The sequence below is a fragment of the Heliangelus exortis genome, chromosome 2 (assembly GCF_036169615.1).
Source record: "Heliangelus exortis chromosome 2, bHelExo1.hap1, whole genome shotgun sequence".
Lineage (NCBI taxonomy): Eukaryota > Metazoa > Chordata > Aves > Apodiformes > Trochilidae > Heliangelus > Heliangelus exortis.
In genome coordinates, this window is record NC_092423.1 from 46,021,619 (window position 1) to 46,042,631 (window position 21,013).

The 21,013-nt window shown below is 39.2% G+C and overlaps 1 protein-coding gene across 3 annotated transcripts in view; it reads right to left on the reverse strand.

Annotated features, from left to right (window-relative positions):
- Window positions 1-21,013, reverse strand: part of MYRIP (myosin VIIA and Rab interacting protein) — a 227,107-nt gene that overhangs the window by 41,437 nt on the left and 164,657 nt on the right. For all 3 annotated transcript variants that reach the window (XM_071735902.1, XM_071735903.1, XM_071735904.1), the window contains exons 4-8: window positions 11,025-11,161; window positions 9,340-9,420; window positions 8,642-8,739; window positions 8,229-8,309; window positions 6,436-6,585 (exon numbers count right to left, since the gene is read on the reverse strand). In XM_071735902.1, coding sequence (XP_071592003.1) covers window positions 6,436-6,585; window positions 8,229-8,309; window positions 8,642-8,739; window positions 9,340-9,420; window positions 11,025-11,161 — 547 coding nt within the window. The remainder of the gene's footprint in view (window positions 1-6,435; window positions 6,586-8,228; window positions 8,310-8,641; window positions 8,740-9,339; window positions 9,421-11,024; window positions 11,162-21,013) is intronic.

Below are 21,013 nucleotides of genomic sequence, written 5' to 3' on the forward strand. Positions count from 1 at the left end.
ACAGTTAGCAGGCCCCACATGTTAAAGTGCTGGTCCTTTGGTTGCAACAATTTGCAAACTAATAGTAAGGGATATTCAAATATTGGATCCAGAAGACAAACATAAACATCCTGTTATTGTACTTATGGGGCTAACAATTTAGGAAAGTGCTAGGAGCATAAAATAGCATTGTTCAATCAATGTAATGGGTTTATGTGAACAAGTCTATAAAAATTTGTGGTAAATCAATTGTTATGTGCTTTGACAGGAAGAGAGGGCAGATGTACTAATGCAACTGTAATGTAAACAGTGCCTTTACAGGTACCCTCATTCATTTAGCTGTTACTATTTCTCAAATAGTATTTCTCAATAGGTGTTACTATTTTTTCCCCCATGGCCCATTCTTTTTCCCTTCTCCTGAACTTGGAATATTCTATTACATCTCTCTAAGACATCAAACAGTGCAGGCACTCCCCAGTTGCATAACACCTTTCACTTCAAGATACTGAGAGCTCAGTTACTGTCCTGTGATGACAATATCACTATATTTTTTACAGCTGAGCAGCCTGAGCAATCCCAAAGGCCAAATCCCTGTTCTGGTGTAGGGCAATATGATTGTAAGTTGCTACTGGGAGAGTGCATCTGTACTAAGGGGTAGTGGAAGAAGGTAAGTTGGCATTTTCATATAAAGCTAATTGCAGCCTCACACGTAAGCTTTTTTTTTTTTTTTTTTTTTTTTCCCCAAGGTAACACTCTTTAGTGAACATGATTGCTCTGTTTTTGGTATTTTTGAGGTTTCTCAGTATCCCATGCAACTTTTCATGTCCCATTCTGACCCTCATCTACAAAGCTGTGTTCAGCAGTGCACTCGCCTGCCCATCAGAGCAAATCACTGCATCTCCTACTCAAACACCCACTTGACAGAGGAAGCCTTAAGTGTTATGTGTTTATGTGCTTCTTGCTGTGACAATATACACCCTAATTTAATCTAAAAATAAGGTAAGATTTGTCAGGAAGCCTAGCTCTGAGCACCACAGGCTTTAAGTTAGATCTCAGAAGCTTTGTGATACCCAGCAACGTATTAGGATCTTTAAAACAAAATAAAGCTGAAAGAACACATGATCCAAATTTTTTGGAAAATAACATTACAAAATGATCACCCTTCTCTGTCCTCTCTCCTACTCCCTTTTATGCCTTAAAACCTTTGTTTGCTGGCAGTAAGTATAATTCAGCTGAATTTAGAACACCATGGGCTTGATCATATATCTAGCATCTAGAACTGTCTTCTTGAATATTTGTCAAATGCATGAAACCAAAGAATCAGTAATCTTCTGCTAGAAATACATCTCAAAAAAATTCAAAGTATACAAACAATTTTGAAAGGACAATGCTCTCATGTTTAGCCTTGAACTGATTCAGCTACCTGAAGCCTTTAAAGTGGTACTTATTGCTGAGTCAGAATTGCAAAACCAGTTGTATCCTATTCATCTGCTGCAGTGGAAGGAGGGAAGACAGCCAGATGACTATGGACAGGACTGTCTTGATGAGAAGCACAGATCCCTTTTGTAGTGATACTACAATGTTCCACACGCAAAGTTAGCAGATGAGAGTAAGATTTGTAACCTCAAAAGTCTTTTGATAAAGTTGGATCTTCTTAAAATAAATATTAATTAAAGAAAACTTAATTTTCTAAAGTGCTTTTCCGTCTCAGAGTGTACTGTTCTTTCCAATTTTGTGCAGAAAAGGATGGTGCTGCAGTTAGCTGCTTCTGAAAGGAAACAAGATAGTAAGGAACCCATCAGGATCCAGCTGATGGACTTGTGGATAAACACACACCTGCCTCACTGGAAGTAGGTCCTGGCACTCTCTGTCCTAACTTCTGATCCCAGCTCATGTATAAAAGCTAAAAGCTCCATCTTCCATATAACACGACACAGTTATTAGACATAAATATGTTTCTAATACAGAGTCATTGACAGAAAAGAACTGATGTCAGCTGGTAATCAGCATCCTACATGCCTCCCTCATCTGAAGCAGCTTTCCCTCTGTATTGTATAACTGCTAAACAGGATTTCTCCTCAAGTAAGGTTTTCTTCACATATTTGTTTGGGACAAGCCTAAAAAGGTATAGAGCACCTGCAGAACCACCAGGGATTTCCAAAGACCTCAGGCGTGTTGAACCTTCCGTCTCTTCAAAACACATCAAAGGAAAAAAAAATAAAAGAAGAATAAACAACTGACAGTACACTGTGGACCTTATAAATAGCTTAACCAGTAAATTTCTGCCTCCCCTGAGGTGCATCATAATGTGTATTTAATGAAATCCTCCTTTTCCCTATATCCCTAGCTGTTTTATGTTATAAATTATGTATGAGCTTCTGTTTATATACGCCATCTTTTTAGCTGTAAAATAAAGACCACTAATACAGCACTTAGCAAACACCAGGATGCCAGCACTCCATCAACGTTTAAATGGGATACAACATGCCAACTAGTTGTTTGCTCTCCCTGGCAGTGATGTATGGGGGAAAAATGCCCTGAGAGAGCAGAGAGGCATCCTCCCATTGCTCTGAGCTCCTCCTATCCCCCTGTTGTACAGCCTTCGTTTATTGGTAATGAGGAACAGATGGTGCCATCCATCTCTCTTTATGAAATGCAGAAATAAAATATTCAGCCTTGTATTGCTTTTTTTAGCATGGACAAGGGATCTCAAAGAAATCAAGAGGGAAAAGACAATATCCATAGCTACTACCAACACCATAGTACTGCAGTTAAACAATCAATAGTATATTTCAGGGAGATACTGTGTGCTTGTGTGCCTTAATATGAAGATCAATAGATTTTGCTCCAGTCCAGCAGGTCTCATATAGTTGGTCTCTTGGCACTGTGCTTGAGCTTACACAGCTCAAGTTCTCTGTATAAAACATTTACTTCATACTAGAAAGGTAAGCAGGGAGGTAATTCAGGGCTTCCAGAGCCCGCTGGAATTTTCTGGCTGATATGGATGCACACACACACAAATAGCTGTGATTAACAGAAAAATTCCATAGCAGGTAAAAGCAGTTATATCTGGCATTCTTACAGAATCACAAAATTCCAACATTAGAGCTAGAGATCATCTAGTTCAACCCCCCTGGTAAAGCAGGACTGCCTGGACCCCATTGCACATGATTGCAGCCTGGTGCGCTTTGAATAACTGCAGAGAAGACAACTCCACAACCTCCCTGGGCAGCCTGCTCCAGTGCTTTGTCAGCCACACAGTAAAGATTTTTCTAATGTTTAAACTGGACCTTCCTGTGTTACAGTTTGTGCCCATTGTCCCTTGTCCTACTGCTGGGCACTACTGAAAAAAGTCTGAATCCATCCTCCTTACACTTGCCATTTAGATATCTGTAGGCATTAATAAATTCTCCTCTCAGTCTTTCCCTCTCCAGGCTAAACAGACCCAGCTCTCAACCTTTCCTGGCAGGAGATGCTCCAGTCCCCCAGTCATCTTCACTTCCCTTTGCTGGACTTTCTCCAGCAGTTCCCTGTTTCTCTTGAACTGGGGACAGCAGAGTTGAACACAGTATTCCAGATGTGGCTTCTCTAGGGCAGAATAGAGGGGGAAGATGACCTCCCTTGACCTTGACCTTGACTGTCAGGTCGTGACTGCCCCTTCCACTGTAAGCAAATTACTTCGGTAATAAATTACAAAGCAGCACTGAAGCTAGGTTTATAAAGGCCAGAGCTATAGTATGTGACTGCTCTAAGTACCTGAATGTTTCTAGCTTTATTGTGCTAGCAAAACCACATGCATTATCCTCTACAGAGAAGACAAATAAAAATATTTGCTCTGAGATGAATTTCCATTAATTGCCTTAAGATTTGCTAGCCTTGCTTCCTTTTCCTCTTTATGTTTGTCTTTCTGCTAATCACTTTTCTTCCTCCCTTTGATTTAATCTATTCTGATTCTGGTTGATTTATTTTCCAGTAAAAATTTATTTTCCAAGTAACAAAGGAGGCCTTAAGCAGAGGAAGATTTACTACAATAATCCTTACTGGGAAACAGATTCACATATGTAATGCTAACCCAGCAGTGAATTTTGGTAGTGTTGAAAGAAAAAAAACACACTTTTTTTTTTTTTTCTTCCTTTAGAGTCGTAACCACATAGTCCATCTACAAAAACCTTGGTTACACTAGGAACATTTGCCCTAACAAATCTGTTGCAAGAGTTCCCTTGTTATCTGTGGCATGTACTTGGAAGAAAAGGTTTTTAACATTAAAGGCAGATCTCTGCTAAAACTACACCAACACACACAGCTCAGTGATAGGATGTGTATAAAAATCAAGAGTTTGTGGGTTTTTGGTCAAAATCCGTTAGGAAATACAAAAAACCCACTTATTGAAGTGTAGTCCACGAAGATTTGTTATTACAAGTTTGGACTCAAGAGTTCCAAAATCCACCTTGAAGGGAGTAAGGAGCTTTGCCTGGAGAGGGCATATGGTCATAGGGCATTCTTGTTGGCTTCCACAGAAGCTAGAGGGGTTTTTGGAAAGAAAAAACCCCAATCTGTAATTCTTTTGGCAGAAAAGATGACTTCCTCAAATGATATACAGAGGAGAAGCTGATGCAGTTTAGTCCTCCAAATCTGCTAACAGATGCATGCAGAGTGAAACAGATAGCAGAGTGAAAGCACAGAACAGAATGCAAACTCAGGAAAAGGAATTTGGGTTATTCCACTACGGATGATAAGAATCAAGCAGACTGTAAGTGCTCTACTTTTGCTCTGCATGACTTGCTTTTCCATACCCTTTCCAATAGACCCATTGTTAGAACTTCTATGACTTTATTTCTGCTAGCCTAGCAGCTAACATGACCACAACTACCTTCCCAAGGATTTGTACACTAAAAAAATTGTCATTTATTCACAGCAAAACAAAAATAAACCACGTACACTTCAAAGGACAAAAGAAAATAATAAAGCCTAGCAAAGCGCAAGGCAGAAGCTGAGTATATGGGAAGGGTGAGAGAATCTGGACAAGATGGCCAAATTCCTTCAAGTTTCTTGAATGGGACGACAACTGCAGCAGTGACAAATGAGGTGAATGACCCCGTAAAGAGGTAGAAAGTCCTTTTGAAGCACTGTACACACCTGGATCTCTACTATTGACTGGTGGCTGCAGAAGCTTTGAAGCTGTTTGTTGTGATTTTTCTCACCTTAGCATGACAGTTCAACTATTTCTCAAACCAATGATTCTCCCTCTGACAAAATTTTGGGACTCAAACACTTGTTGCTTCCGAACAGAATTTCAAAATGTGTTGAGTTCAAGCTGAACTCTCCAAATGCTTCTGGTGTAATAACTGAGGATTTAACAGCATGTTCCCCTAGGTCCTGTCCTTAAACACCAGAGAGAAAACTCAGTTGAGTCAGACATGAAATTAACTTCCCTTCTCCTGGCTCTCACGTTCCACAGGCAAGTTGCCTTGGAGCTACTGAGCAAGGCACTTAAACACTCTAACCCTGAGTTGTGATCATTTGGTTAACAGCAGCAGCTTAGAGGCATTATGCATTCAATTTGAAAATACCTGGGGGAGCAGATTGCAAGTCTGCATCTCAGCAGTTACAGCTCACAGTCTTATATTCTGGCATAAATCTATTTTCACTGGCAACATAAGCTAGCAAACTGAGCTGGGAACTAAGGCACAGCACTCATTCAGTTCTGGTGCTTCTGCTGAGTCGGGGAGAGGTGGTTATTGGCACAGCAGCAGGACACTTGGGAGCAGCACTTAAACCACTTTATCAAAATATACTGGAATTCATCTGTCACTGTCCTCCCTCTCAGACTGTGAAACAGCCTGTCCAAGCCTATAGCTTATTTTCATGTCTTTTCCCTAGCTGCTCTTCTTTAAATGTTACGAATGCAGCTTGTCAGATTTTCTTCGGCTTTACAGCAAGACCTAAAGGCATTGTGCTGAGAAATAACTGAAAGGAGGAGGAAATACTCTTTAGTGTAAGACATAAATGGTGCTCAGCAGTTGGCTTTATATTTTGTTGTTCATGGTAGCTGTTTTCTTTAAGATGGCTAGGGAGAAAAAAACATTACAGAAATCTAACATCCTACCAAAAAATACAGCATTCAGCAAAAATCCAAAATAAAGCTATGTGAGCATAAAAACCGTTTTAAGGAATAAACACTGCGGCCTTAGCATTCAAATCAAGGAGTGACATTGCTCAAATCACATACTTTTCCTCTTCCAATACACCTAACAAGACACCACTGTGATGCACTTCCATGACCACTGATGGGCTAGGAAAGCATGCAACTGAGTGATACTTTATCCAGACACAGCTCTAATGCTTGTTCTTTGCAAGCCTCTACATACCACTCCAGGCAGTAAGTATACTTATCCATTATTTCAGTCTACCAGTTTTGTGCAGCAGAAAACATCAATAATTGTGTAAGTCACTCACCCATAACGTGTAGGACCCCCTGCGGCTCCCTGGAAAAGTCAGCATACTCTGATCTGAGACAGCAACAGAAGCCAGGCCACTGCTCCTGGATGGTGGCCATTCAAAATCAGCCTCAGCCTGCTCAGTTTTGCTTTTCTGCTTCTTTATAATCTGCACAGTAAGGGGGCAGAGGGTAGGAGGGGAGGGAAAAGAAAGGTGTTTGGAAAATACTGTCTGAGCACTATGGAGAAAAACTGCATTAACCCTGTCTCAAGTCAAAGTGCTTAGAAGGACATTTGAGTTTCCCTCTGCTTTTGCTCCAGATCATGCAAGGATGATTCTGACACTCTGCATGTGTTTCTTCTCATCTGAAGTCATACTGCTTGCAATTGCATAAGCATTGAAACAATAAATTGTTATCAATGCCTGTAGGAACATCAGAGGTGAGCTACATCAACATGGAAGCTTGTTCCTACAGTTAACACTTAAACATCAGTAGCATTTGCCAAGTATTTTCTCAGATAAGAATGTTTGCAAAGACACATAACAAACTAGTTATGAGGAGAATTTCAAAGGTTCCCATGGCATCTGGACATATTTCTATTGAAAAGAAAGGGGTCTTAGGTGACTAGGCACTATTTCTGGTTTTGAAAATCTACACCATCTTAAGAGAGAAAGATCACACAGACCACCTGTCTCTCCGCTCTTAGAGACTGCCTCCTGTAACACTTCATTTCCACCACTTTTCTGACTCCAATTTAAAATACCTACAGAATATTATTCTGTGCCATAAAGGATCTTGTTAGGCAGCTTTTGACAAAAGCGGTAGCAATTCAAGCTTGGCTGAGATAGGCTCTGGACTATCAAAGACCCTATAAGCAGAATTAATCTTCTAACATCCCTATTAAAAAACAAGGCGGATTATTTTCCATTGAGTTGCTGCTCTTATGGCTTTTCTTGATAGCTTTATAAATGACACGCTCCTCTTCTGCTGTGTGATCCATACTTTTTTAAGTGCCACATCCCATACAGAGATGTGGTGATTAGCCTAGTTCACATGGAGGGAGGCTAAATTAGCAGAGTGGTTACTTTACTGATCATGGGAGTTCAGCAGCACTCTGTTCATGCTTGCCTTGCAACATATAAAAGGCAATTTGCCCTCACTTCTCCATTTTGGTGCTATGTGCCAACTGTGAGCTCTGCAGGGAGAATGAGCATTCTGGAAAAAGACACATAAATCAGACACACAGATGGTTCTGTGATGTTTTGGGTGTCTCTCTCACAGCATCATTAACAGAATTCTATTTTAATGATTGATGTTTTCTTTGTTTGTGTTGCAGTTGCTGGGTTCACTAGAGGTGTCAGGGCCAAGAGCTGGGTTTCTTTACAGTGGAAAGATTTTTGCCTTTTGGTAAGTGAAGTACAGATGTAAAATTCCATAGAGCAGGGGCCTCCTCTTCCAGGTAAGGATTTCACAAACCTGAGGGAGGGGATCTCTCATCTCTCAGGGCATAGGGCATCAGTTTAGCCACTGGATTAAACTTATCGATTCATATCATAGAATGTCAGGTCGGAAGGGACCTCAAGAATCATCTGGTCCAACCTTTCTAGGTAATACTAACTTATTAATTGATCTCTATGTCTGATGTAGCTGATTAAACCTATAATCTGATAATTGAAGTTGCAACTTGTCATTTACCCTGTGCTTTCTGCACTGACATAATCCTTTTTGCTATTAGCAGAGTCAATGCCCACCAGACTAAAGGGTTGTAGTTTGGCAATCAAACAAGCTAAATAAAAAATGCACACCATACCTTCTGCACAATGGTTGTGGCCAGCTCTTCTATGAGGTCATCCTTGTGCTCCTGCAAGTAACAAGCCTCGTTCTGCTTGTCCTGCATGAAAATAGATATCTGTAGTTGCTAAAATAACATAAAAGCAACCTTTCCACAGGAACTGAAATTCAGGAGTGGGTAATGTGCTCTTTTGGCACTGTGGGAAGAAATTACATGTATTTACATTGCATGTCACCTTATGAAACGCAACATGCATCTTTGATACAAGTTCATAAAACCCACTCCTAGATCTGTAGGTATGGCATGAGATAGTCACTAATTCTTTGTGTTTTCTTTTCTGCCTACTTGGTTTTGTACCAATACCCAAATTAAAAGAAACATAATTGTTCTGTCTTAATTAATACTTTGTTGGTTTTTTTTGAAAATGTTACCAGGCTGTCACTGTAGGTCTCTGCCTTAGAAATAGCCTCTTCCACTGCCTCCTCTGCAACACGTAAGGCCACAGCAAGGGTATCCATCATGCTGTGTCCTAGGTGAAAAATAAGATAAAACCACAATGTTCTTTATATATGTACATTTTGCATAATGAGCTCCAAAATTCAGACTCATTCTCTGGACATAGATTGTTCATACCAAAGTTCATTTCCTCAGTCCATACTTATGGACAGTAAAATAAACACTTTACGATAGAGAAATGTGTCTCAATCCCTATGCCATGTCTTAAATATAAATATTAAATACAATAAACCACAGTATTTTTATGTTGTTTATTTTGGAACCAATCTAAATAGTTAGGAGGAAATAGGAAGAATACCTGTAAAATTCCTACAAATGGCAACAGAAGAAAGAGAATGAAAAAAAAAATGGATTGGCATAGGAAAGAAAATGTGAGAGAAGTAAAAAAACTCAAAACATTAAGAAAATCACAATAGAACAAGTATGTATTTGGTGTAACACTGAAGCAAGATATCCTGGCATGGTACACAAAAGATTTTCACTATCTCACTAAATGTTTCACCTAAAAGATTGTAGGATATGTGAACAAGACTTACCAGAACTCTGGGCTACTTGTCCAGTAATTCAAAGTGTAAGGAGTGTGTTTTAATCAAACAAGGTTTTAGCAGCATACCTTCTGTCTGTTGGTAGAATGTAGAGTCACTGCCACAAAAGCTTCCTTCATTTTCAAAGCTTCCTTCAAAGAAACTTCCTTCTGCTCAAATAAGACAGTACCACATCTCGGTATAAAACGTCCCCATTAACAGCAGAGGCATTTTTAGATTAGAATATCAATGCAAGATATGATGGCACCGTGCACAAAGAGGGATTATTAGAAAATTCCCCCTGCCTTTTATACAAACCATAATTGCAGCAGTTTTTGTACAAAACACGACTGCTTTTATACATAAGACCTTTCATTCATTTTCGATGGAGAAAACTATTTGTACAGTAGAAGAGAGAGAGAAAGAAAGAAGCTGCTAGGTATGAAACTTACATGGTAGAAGTACAGGGAATTTGTCTTTAATATGACATTTGGGGTTGAAATAGATTCTACATTTTAAAGGCCAATGCTGCATAAATAAGCCAAGAACCCAGGCACGTATACTAGCATTTGTCTCCAAAGGGTACAAAAGGTTTACCTAGCAGTCACATGGAGAGTAAAAGAAAGTTAGCAATGACATTTTTACTCAAAGGTCTTCCTTAGAGAGGTCTCACAGGGAGTGCACATGCCACTGCAACTCATCATTCCACTGTTCACACTTCATTTCAAGGACAGATACTCAGAGATTATGGCTTAAGTAAAGGCAACACAACATATTAAAGTTCTGATGGATCCATTCCCAGAGTTTTTAATTCTATTGTCCCACTTCTGCCCTCATTGACATTGATTTTCTTGTTTTCATACATAGTTGATATCAATTGTTAAGGAGTCTTCTCTAAAAAAATGGATTTGATACAGAGAAAGCAAAATAAATCAGAATTTAATGCATAGGTCTCTCCTCCCTAGAAGTTTTTATGCCTAAAATATTCACTCAGGACTAGAGAGTCCACTTACCATCTTATATAATTTTAGAAAAATACAAAATAAATCTTTCAAAAAAATGAAAGTCTCTGTAGAAATTTCAAAATAATTACATTATTTCAAACATTCAGCTGCTTGTGTTTTGACTGATTTGCTTAAGTTATACTTATGACACCAAACACCACTTTTTCCAACCCATTTCATCTCTCAAATTGCTCTTCTTATGAGGAGACATACTGTGACACCACAGTTAAGGGAAAATTGTGTCTTTGCATTTGAAAGGGTGATGCTGATACTTAATCAGCATCTTTAAACCATTTACAAGTATCAATACAAAAAGTAAGCTGGGGCCAGTTTCAGACCCTCTAGGTGAGGACAATCTAAATTTTGGTCAACTTAGATACTGAATATATCCCATGCCAACCAAACTTTGCTCCACACACTATGGAAATGAGCTCTGAGACTAAACATTGAAAGTAAAAATACTTTCTCATTCACTGACTACAGAGAAATATGATACTTTTTGAACATGCACTAGAATACAATCCGCAATTTACTTTACAGACTGAAGATAACATATCTCCTGTATCAGTGGCATAATTAAGATTAAACACTCTGAATTCTTAAACAGTTCTCTAGACACTCCACCTCTTTTCTCTCTCCTCTGAGGTCTTTCTTAAAAAAAAAAGAAAGCTATATAAAAAAAATTTTTTTTAATAATACAGAATTTTAATTGTCTTGGCTTGTGTGCTAAAATAGATAAGTTAATAAGAAATCAACACAGCTGTTCTTACCTATGACATCAGGACAAACTCCACTTTCAAGTCTATGCTTCCTGTACAAGTTCTTCAGGACTTTGGCACTTCCAAAACACTTAAAGCGGCTTTTGACATTATTATAGTACCAATCCAGGGACTGGGCCCTTAGGAGTCTAAAATAGAAAAAACAAACAACATATTTGAAATGATTCTACAACAAATAAAAAGTTTACCTTCATTTTATGTAAAAACAAGGATCATTTAGGTCTAAGAAAATATACATTAATTTCTGAACACTAACTCATGAGGAAACATCTGCTTCATATTACTCAAGGTTTTATTTGGTTTTGCTACTAGTCCCCTTTTACATTATAATGCCAACACCAAAACCTTTTTGAAAAATACAAACAAGCCTTTGAACAGCACAGGAATGTTTTAAAAATAGCCTTTATTTACACAGGTTTAGAATCATAGAATTTTTCAGAGTTGGAAGGGACCTTTAGGATCATCCAGTTCCAACCCCTCTGCCATGGGCAGGGACACCTCCCACTAGATCAGGTTGCTCAGAGCCCTGTCCAGCCTGGCCTTAAAAACTTCCAGGGATGGGGCTTCCACCCCCTCTGTGGGGGTTCCAGTGTCTTACTAATTTATGTAAGAATATTAGCACATAAATGCACAACCAAAACAATCTCATTTTCATAAAAATATATCACAGCTTTTATATGGGAAAATCAATAGAGTACTCAAAGCCTATTTAAAGGACCTCAAAACAAAATTAATTTACTGCACTTATATTGCAGGAAACAAGGTATTTTTATAGGACATGAAAACTTTTCATATATAACGGTATGGCTGCAAAGTTATTTCCCCTTTGTAATAATTATAAAAGTCAGAGTCTTCATACCAGAACTTGTGGAGCTTGTTACATAATTTAGCAAAGAAATTATAATCTTAACACTGATATTTTAGAAAACAAATGTTTAGGGTTAGTGTCTGTTGTCAATATATGAGTGCCTAAAGAAATCATGTTATTCTCAGGAGTGCTGGACTCTCAAAACTTCCAGAGTTGGAAGACATTCAGATAATTCCAGAGAAGTTCTGGATGCCCCATCCCTGGAAGTGTTCAAGGCCAGGTTGGATGGGCCTTTGTGCAACCTGAAGGTGTCCCTGAACATGGCAGGAGGGGTTGGAACTGGATGATCTTTAAGGTCCCTTCCAACCTAAACCATTTTGTGATTCTGTGATATAATTCTACTTCTTAAATCTGGGGCCATGGGTGAAAATCAAAATAAAATGAAAGCCCCACTATAATGTTTAGATTTTCCTTGAGGGATTCTAGATTTTTCTTTATGAAGTTTCAAAGAAAGTGACAAGTCACATTTTTTTTTTTAACACACACCATTTCATAAGCAAATAAAATGTCATCTAGTGAGACTTGGCACTGAAGCTCAGGAGATCCCTCATAACCAGCAAATATACTGAGCCTGCAGTTTCAAATACATGCCTCCAGTCTGGTTTCAGATTTTTTGAGCTTCAATATACTGATAAAAAGGAACATGTATTTCTCATAAAGTAGAGCATCATGATATAGTCCACTATTCTGTCACCACTGGAAAGTCTTTAGTTGCAAACACCAGCAGCAGGAAATTAAAAATAAAAATCAATGAAGCCTATCACAATCAAACTGTGAACTGTGTTAAGTTACATTAGTTGCTCTACCCAGGACAACTAAAGAAAAAGCACACAGTGGCACAGAGGCAAATTTTTCTGTATTCTTCGTCAGCAATTAGATGAAGAAGAGATGTTCACAGATAATTTAAGAATATTAACTGTTTACTGTCTATTTGCACATAATATCCCAAGCATAACGATGGTTCTCAGGAAGCCAATCAGTTCCCACATTCACCATTCTACAAATATCACAACATGCCACAAGGGCAATAATTCTTCTTTTTCTGGAAAATGTCCTTAAGCATGGTGCACAGGTGTCTTGATACCTGATGAAACATGAGACAGGGCACGAGCAAGGGGAAGCATGCCCAGGTCTGTCTGTGAAGTACAGGATTTCTGAATTCCTACAATACTAGCAGGAAGAAATCTGTTGATGCCTATCCAAGTCCTAAGCCACCTGATGAAGGCACAGTGATGAATCTGTGAATGGAGGCAAATGTCTCTTCCAAACTTGCATTTTTTTTGACATTTTTGAGAATATGCCTTCTTTGTTTAATACACACTGTTTCATAAGCAAATAAAATCTCATCTAGTGAGAGACTTGGCACTGAAACTCAGGAGATCCCTGATAACCAGCAAATATGCTGAGCCTGCAGTTTCAACTACATGCCTCCACTGCAATCTTGCTTCCCCATCTTTTCCTTATGTTAGTATTTTTTGGGTCTGATCAATACTGTTTCTGCAAAACCAGCTCTTATGGAGACTGAATTAGAAAGAGATAAACATTATGTCTCCTGGTTGCTCAGTTTGATTCAGTTTTGTCCACTGAGTTTCTACAGCTGCTGGGAGTGTAGGATTTCAGTCAATACCAGGGAGTGACAAACTTTATGATGGATAAAACTAAACCTCCACAGCAAGGCTGAAAGTGACTTAGCAGGAGACAGTGTCCAGGAAGGATGCCCTCCTGCCCAGGGAACAGTGTTCTCCACACTGGTAACAGAAAAGTGTATCATAGCACTATCACTGCTGGTAGACTCAGATCATTTGGAGTCCTCAAATACACTGGGCTTTCAAGATCCCTCCTTAAGCATGTTTACCAAGCAAGCTCAGCTCCACTGGCTCAGAACACTAAACTTGTCATTACCTTGGAAGCCTGACAGACACAGTTCTTAATATTCTGACTGAGTGACAAGGTACCAAAAAGCAGAAAGTTATCTATCTCATTGTGCAAACAATGACTGAATATAGTCAGTTATGAATGCTGATGTGGTAACTTGGGAAAAACAAGAGATGAAACCCACTGCTTCCCCATTTTTACCCATGTTACCATTTTTTGGGTCTGATCAATACTGTTTCTGCAAAACCAGAAAGCAAACAGCAATCACATTTTATGAGATGCACGCTGCTGTGCAAGTAAAAATACTACAGAGAGGCTTTGCATTAGTAATGATAACCTTTTCTGTATTTGAAATTTGGAAGAGCCAAAAGGATAGAAGATTATATATATCAAAGCAATAATGAAAGGAGTGATGCTTGCCTCTTTGTACTAGCTAATCTGTTGTGAGCACAAGGATTGGGATTTATTTTTTAAAAAAATTTCCTCATTGCTGCAGGATTAACACTTTGGAAGTAATCTAATCATCTCATGCTTCTCTCCAATGTGTTGGAGGGCTACCAACAACTCCAAATCTATGCCTCTGTCCTGCAGACGTTTTATAACAGATTACAATGCCTCTAAAGCTTTTCAGCCTCTTAACATTCAAATATGTCACAATGTCCCTGCTGATTCCTCCTGGGGAGGAAGGATTTGAAGAAGAGAGCAGTTCTCTTATAGATACTAAAAGAACGCACTCAAAAGAGAAATAAGAGCATTTTTGCCTTATCTCAAAAGCCTTTAATGTTGACCTGTATTTTAAATCTGTGTGCTGCAAAAGCAGTCCATGAGTCCAGACTAATGAAAGACTATGACAGAGCTAGCATTAAGTTGTTAAAATGAAACACTTCCTTGTTACCTCCAATAGGAAGTGTGCAAGTTCTCCCTGATGAAAGTTCACACTTAAATAATGTTGTTATGTGCATTTTAAAGGGGCAGGAATGGTGGAAGCCATTTCTCTCTTTCTGTGCCACAAAGGTTACTATGTATTTATTGCTAAAGACCATTAAATTCTAAGGACATTATTTATGTTAAATAGTATTTCCATGGAATTGAACTGCATTATGATGTAGTTTAGGCAGAGGGGAACACTTTTATTTTAAAATTCTGCCATACTAGAAAGTGTGAGAGCTAACCAGGAACTTTTGGTTTAATAACATTAAAACTTGAATGAGTACTATAAGGTTCCTGTCCTTTTTTTAGTTCAGTAATGTGTTTGCCTTAATCAAGCAGCACTGTAAGAGCAACGGATAAGCCCATTAAGGTCTTTACAAGTGGTTTTCAGTTAATTTCTGAACAGCAGCACCCAAATACTCCATTTTTAGACTTTTTCTGAGGGGGCAGAAAAAAAAGTACACCAGCTGTGCTGGGAGTGAGGACACAAACAATCTCTCTCATTATTAGTGATGATCACAAGAAGATCCCATGAAAAAAGCCCCTCATGCATGGTGATAAGTATTCACTAAGCAGTACAGAGGAGACTGTTTAGTTACTGCTTTACCACGTCAGGTTTTTATCTTCTAAGAACGTGTGAGGTTTTATTTGGACTAAAGGGAATATGAATCTTCCACAAAAAAATTCTCTAAAAGGTATTACCAACTTAATGTTCATGACCTCAGACTCATAACACAAGTTGAACTACAAGGAAGTATTTTATCACAACAACATTTTTCCATGAGCTTTGTGAGAAGTTTTCTCTCACAAGAATTTGTCATTTATAGAAACTAAATTGCAGCTCAGTAAGTCAGGAGGTACTTCTGGAAATCTGAACGTACATTATTTAAATGTTTACATTTTAATGTCTACATTATTTAAATGAATAAGCAATCACTTAGAGTTTCCTCATTGTTGATTGCACAGGAAACGGAAGACTCCTTTTCAGCTCTCCACTCTTACCTCAACACATCTTCCATAGCTCTGTGCCAATAAATTCTTCTATCCCCTCAATCTCTCTCCAAAATCAGAGCCACAAACTTCACCTGCACATCAGCGTACCAATGGTTACGCCAAACAATTTGTATTTCTGAGCTCACCTCCACATATGTATTGTCAATTGTTAGAAATGTGTTTCATGCCATCCTGCTGGAGCCTCTTAAATTCACTTGAGGTGGAGGCATCCCTTGGAGCCTCAGCTGCCAACTGAGAGTCTTGAATTTCTCTCCCTCACTCCATAAAATTTGCCATCTTTCTACTGGAACAATGGAGATTGTGCTCTAGGCTAAATATCTAATGTCTACCTGCAAACCCACTGATTCTGTGGATGGTCTACAATACATTAAGATATTGGAAATCTGACTTTATGACCCCTAGTTATATTATGACAGTTTGCATAATCAACAGTATAATAATCAGAGAGTAGTATCTTCAAATGTAATTTTACGCTTCCTTTTAGTGGGAAAAGGTGCTCCTTCAAATATGCTTTTATTCTTTTTAAACACATTAAAAATTAAATTAATTAAAATGTTCAAATTAATTAATTACAAAACTTATTCCCAACACATAATCCCAAGAAGTCCAGCATTACCACAGCATTTCCTAGTAGCAGACTTATGAATAGGTCGCAACTCTCATTACAAACTCAATTTTTCAGGGTTTTGTAACTTAGTTGTGACACGTGCTTCATGATTCTTAGTTTGTAAAACAGGAACTAATAAAAAGGACCTAGTAGCAGACCCACTAATGTCCATCATACAAAGGTCTTCATTAAGCAACTGCTTAATATTCTTGAATGGGCATCAGCACTACTCAGCCCCGAAACACAGACATTCAGCAGTGATTTCTCAGAAGACTGCTGACCAGCTAACAACCAATCGAGCTCACTAGAAACCAACTAAAACACTTGGTGAAACTAAGTTTTATCTAGGGAAAAAAAAAAAAAAAAAAAAAAGAAAAAAAAAAGGCTTTAAAATTATTACTCCTGATGTACCAATGCCCTAAGGTAACACCCCAGGTTACTTCAGATCCACATTTGGCAGTTGGCTAGATTTACTCAAGAAAAAAGTTGCTTAACAATTTTTTAAAATTAAGTAATGAAAATTAAAAAACAAACAAACCCACCTCTGAAATAGGGGACTACCCACAGATCAGAACTGCTGCTCTGTGGGTGACTCCGAAATGCAACACGAGCACATCAAACTGCAGAAATATTAGATTAAATTTTCAGTGGAAAAGCAACACTCTTTCCAAGCACTCCCAAGGCACCTTGAGCTGTCCGGAGGATCAACCATGAGTGAAGAGATGGAAGGGCTGGGAACCAGAAGAAGTCTGCCTGCTGAGCTACACCAGAGCTGGGACATGGCTGGATAAGCATTCTCTGAAGTCAATCTGCTTCACCATGCAGCTGGGCCAGAGGCAAGAGCCATGCTACAGTGAAATATTCCTGTCTTTAACCATGATGCTCTCCCCACAAGCAGATGACCGGGTGCTGTGCAATCAACATCCTCAAAGCTCTGCCCCTTATGGGGAGCTGCACATCCATCACCCTACGGCTGCACTGGCACCATAGCACGCAGCAGTTCTCTGGGAAACTCCAGCTAATCCAGATTATGCTTTCTCAGGCACACCGTCTGTCACAGCCCCCCTGACACAGGCTCTCTCCCTGTACTGGCCTCACACAGAACACAAAGCTCAAGGCTTTCCAGTTCCCAGGCACTGAGCGGTCTCAGCCTGATGCCCAGAGAAACAATTAAGATTTAGCCTGTCACTTCTTATTTATTCAGTTTCAGAGTAAAAGTGCTTCAAACTCAGAATCCTGAAATATTCTTTCTCCACCAATAGTAATATAAGCTTTTTTCCCTTGGGCTGGTATTTTAGAGCTCATAATGTACCGCTGTATACAAATTGTTGAATTAAAATATTTCAGTTTCTTTTAGGTTCAGTGAAATCAAACATACCTCCAGGTTCAAGAACACAACTTCACCTTCATTCTCTTTAGGATGAATCATTACTATAGCACAACAATGCCACACACATGAATATCCTGCCAATGCTCAGTTCATTAAAAATCAGACCTAAAAAAAATAAATTGAGAACATTTGGCCCCCTGAAGCACTGAAAAGGAATTTCAACACCAGCCTTTGGCTAAGCTCATGTCCTTTCAAGATGGGCTTTATATTTCCCTCATTGCTCTGCACATATACCCTGCCTGTGAAAGGCAGGTGTTCCTACCTCAAGTACAACAACTCCTAAACATTTAGCCCAGGAGGCTAACTTTTTGTGAAAATTCCTTCCCAAGCTTTAAGTTGAAAACCTATTTATTTTCCTCCAGTGCCATTCTGAAGACTCCCCATCACTTAAAAATTTCTGCTCCAGAAAATTTCCTTTTTCGATTATCCACAGAGGAGGGCTGTGCCCGGACATGAAAACAGGGCACACTAACCCATGCAGGTGTGTCACAGGAAAGGCTACAGCAGGACACAGGTACACAATGAATGCTACCCTCAGCAAAATCTAGGCAACATTAGAGGAGAGACTGATTCAAACCAAAGCATCTTACCCCAAAGTGAAAACTCTCCCACCTAGTGAAAAAAACATCTATTTTTCCTGCAAGTGGAACAAAGTAACTGTGCCCATCAGAGTGAAATCATGGCTTTCCAGTGCCAGCAGAAATAAACCTGGCCCAGTCATCACACTGCAGTCTACAGTATGCTGGGAGCTCCGTCTAGAGTACTGTACAATAGAAGGCATTTCCTAAAAATACACACCCTCCCAACACTTCACAGAGAAATTAATCACCCCAGTTTTTATATTACAACATGCAGCAGCATACTAGGAATAATAAAATAAGGTTAGGTCAGAGGGAAAGGAAGAAAATTCATTTTTCCAAAAGACAGCTGGATGTGCAACCCTTATATGTGCTCATTCTCTTCTTTTAAATCAGCAGTGAAGTTAGAAAGGAAGAAGACACAGTAGGTTTTACACCAAAACCCTAGATACACTTTCAGAAAGGACAAAAGTTCAAAACTTGTTACAAGTTACCTTAATTCCTGTAATTGAGGGAAATACTGAAGCATCTACCATCTGGATCCTTTAAGCCAAGCACATACCAAATCACTAGGAATCACTTGCTGCACTATGCAGTAGGCCACATTAAGTGATTGCTGGCTCATAAAAGCCACATGAGTTCAAATAAAATGTTGACCTAGCCTCTTACTCTGTCTCTGGCTGTCAGCAGATGTTATGGAAGAGAGGAAGAGATGACATGAAAGGTGCAAGTGTAGAGTGACCCTGCCTTCAACACACTCTGCACTTGTCAGTGAGGGACATTACAACAGACCATCCTCAAAGGCACTCTTTGACAGACTCATCTTCCATAAATTTGGCTTTACTTAATGCAAATGCAGGCATACTTTTGGCCACCTAAAGACTGTCTGATGACAGAGTCCACAGCTATATGCCTCACAGATGCATTTGAGGGCCACACTGCCAGTGGCAGGCTGATTATCTAAGCTACATTAAAATAAACCATGAGATTGTTGATCTTTAAACATATAATTTATTGGTTGGAAAGTAATCAATATGTAAGAAATCAGGACTAAAACATCTGCCTCTAACAGTCTTTTTGTAAACAAAGAGAAATATTTTTCTCTTAAGAAAATAGCTGGCACTTTATAAAAAAAAATATAAAAGAAAGATTAGTTGCGATGTATAATCCTTGTATTGGCAAAGCAACATTTGTTGGAGATTACACACAGACTGCAGATAAATACGTACATTTGCTGATGAACATTACATGTAAGGATTAAACACTGTCCATATGCAGTGACAAGTAACTTGGTCGGTATGGGTTGAGTGGTATGAGGTCTTCCAGAACCAATGATTTCAGCCAAAGCCAGGCCCAGAGATAGAAGAGGCCTAGAGTTCAGATGAACACACCTGTGAACTCTGCTATGTACATCTGATGGTTCCTGTAACTGAGTCAGAGAATTTACAACTTCAAACTCTCCCTGAGACATGCCAGACCTGACACACCACAGGCTTACACCCTTTTGCCATTTATATCCACCAGTGCTACAATCTAACAACAAATTTCCACTTGCCCTGCACTCACTATGTGCACATTCCTCCATCACCACATCCTCCTTCCTTTCAGCACACTTACTTTTCCTATGAAGCTATTTAAGTCTTCTCTGAATTTGACAGTCTTTCAATTACATTTCCCCAGAGTTAAAGAGGTTCCTTTGACAGAGGCAACAAGACACCTCACCTTTAATATTTCTGCCATGGATAAGATTTGAACAAATGGTGGCTGAGCACAGATCTGATTCAGTGCACATCATCCTGAGTCAATCTTCTCATATGAAAAGGGTCAGGCTAAAAAAGTCTTCTGGTTCAACTCAGGCACAAAGTTATCATGCTGGTTTGTGAATGAAGGCTGTGAGTGCAGGTTTGGTGAGGACCATTTTCAGGTCTTTTTCTCACCGAGGGGAAGTGTCATGCAGCAGGTGAGGCAAATACTGAGACAAGACTGGTGTTATGGCTTGATCCTCCAGTGGGAAAACTCAAACAGGAATATTACATGCCAGCATTTAACTGAGTTATTGTGCCCTGCATTTTCCCTGGGAGGTTGTATGTCAGGAAACACTTCCTCATGGACGAATGCATATGTGGTTTATTAACCTGACCTGCTGCCCCCAGGAAGCACATTGGGGTAACTCAAGTAAAAATATGGACTCTGCAGCAGCTATAAAAGTCAATTCTTTAAAAAGAAGAGGGCTTTCAAACCCAGCGCTTCACCGTAATTTAGCTGACTGTAAACACCAGGGGTGAAATCATGACTGTGGGGAGTTAACAGCAGTTAAAGCAAAGACCTAAGAAGGGGCAGGACCTCTCTTCAGGCATCTACCAGCAGTAAAAGATGTGAGAAGCCATAACCAATAGAGACGACAGTATTGCAGTGAGAGCTAATAAGATTTTGCTATAACAACATATTTATAAGGATGTTTGCCATGTCTTACAGTCATTAGTAAATATTATTTCTCCATTTTTGCTTTGTAAAGAGGGCATCAGTGGCTGATGCTTATTTATTCAGTGCTGACTTCTGAGTTCAAAAGGCTGCATTGCAGGGGAGCTTGAAGAGACTTTGCAGTACAGTTACTGAAGCTTTCAAGCTGCTTGGGCAGAGCCTTAGGCCATGAGAGAAATGGAATCACACAGGTGTTCCTTTTGCCCCCCAAATGATGAGCCATATGTAGTTAACTCC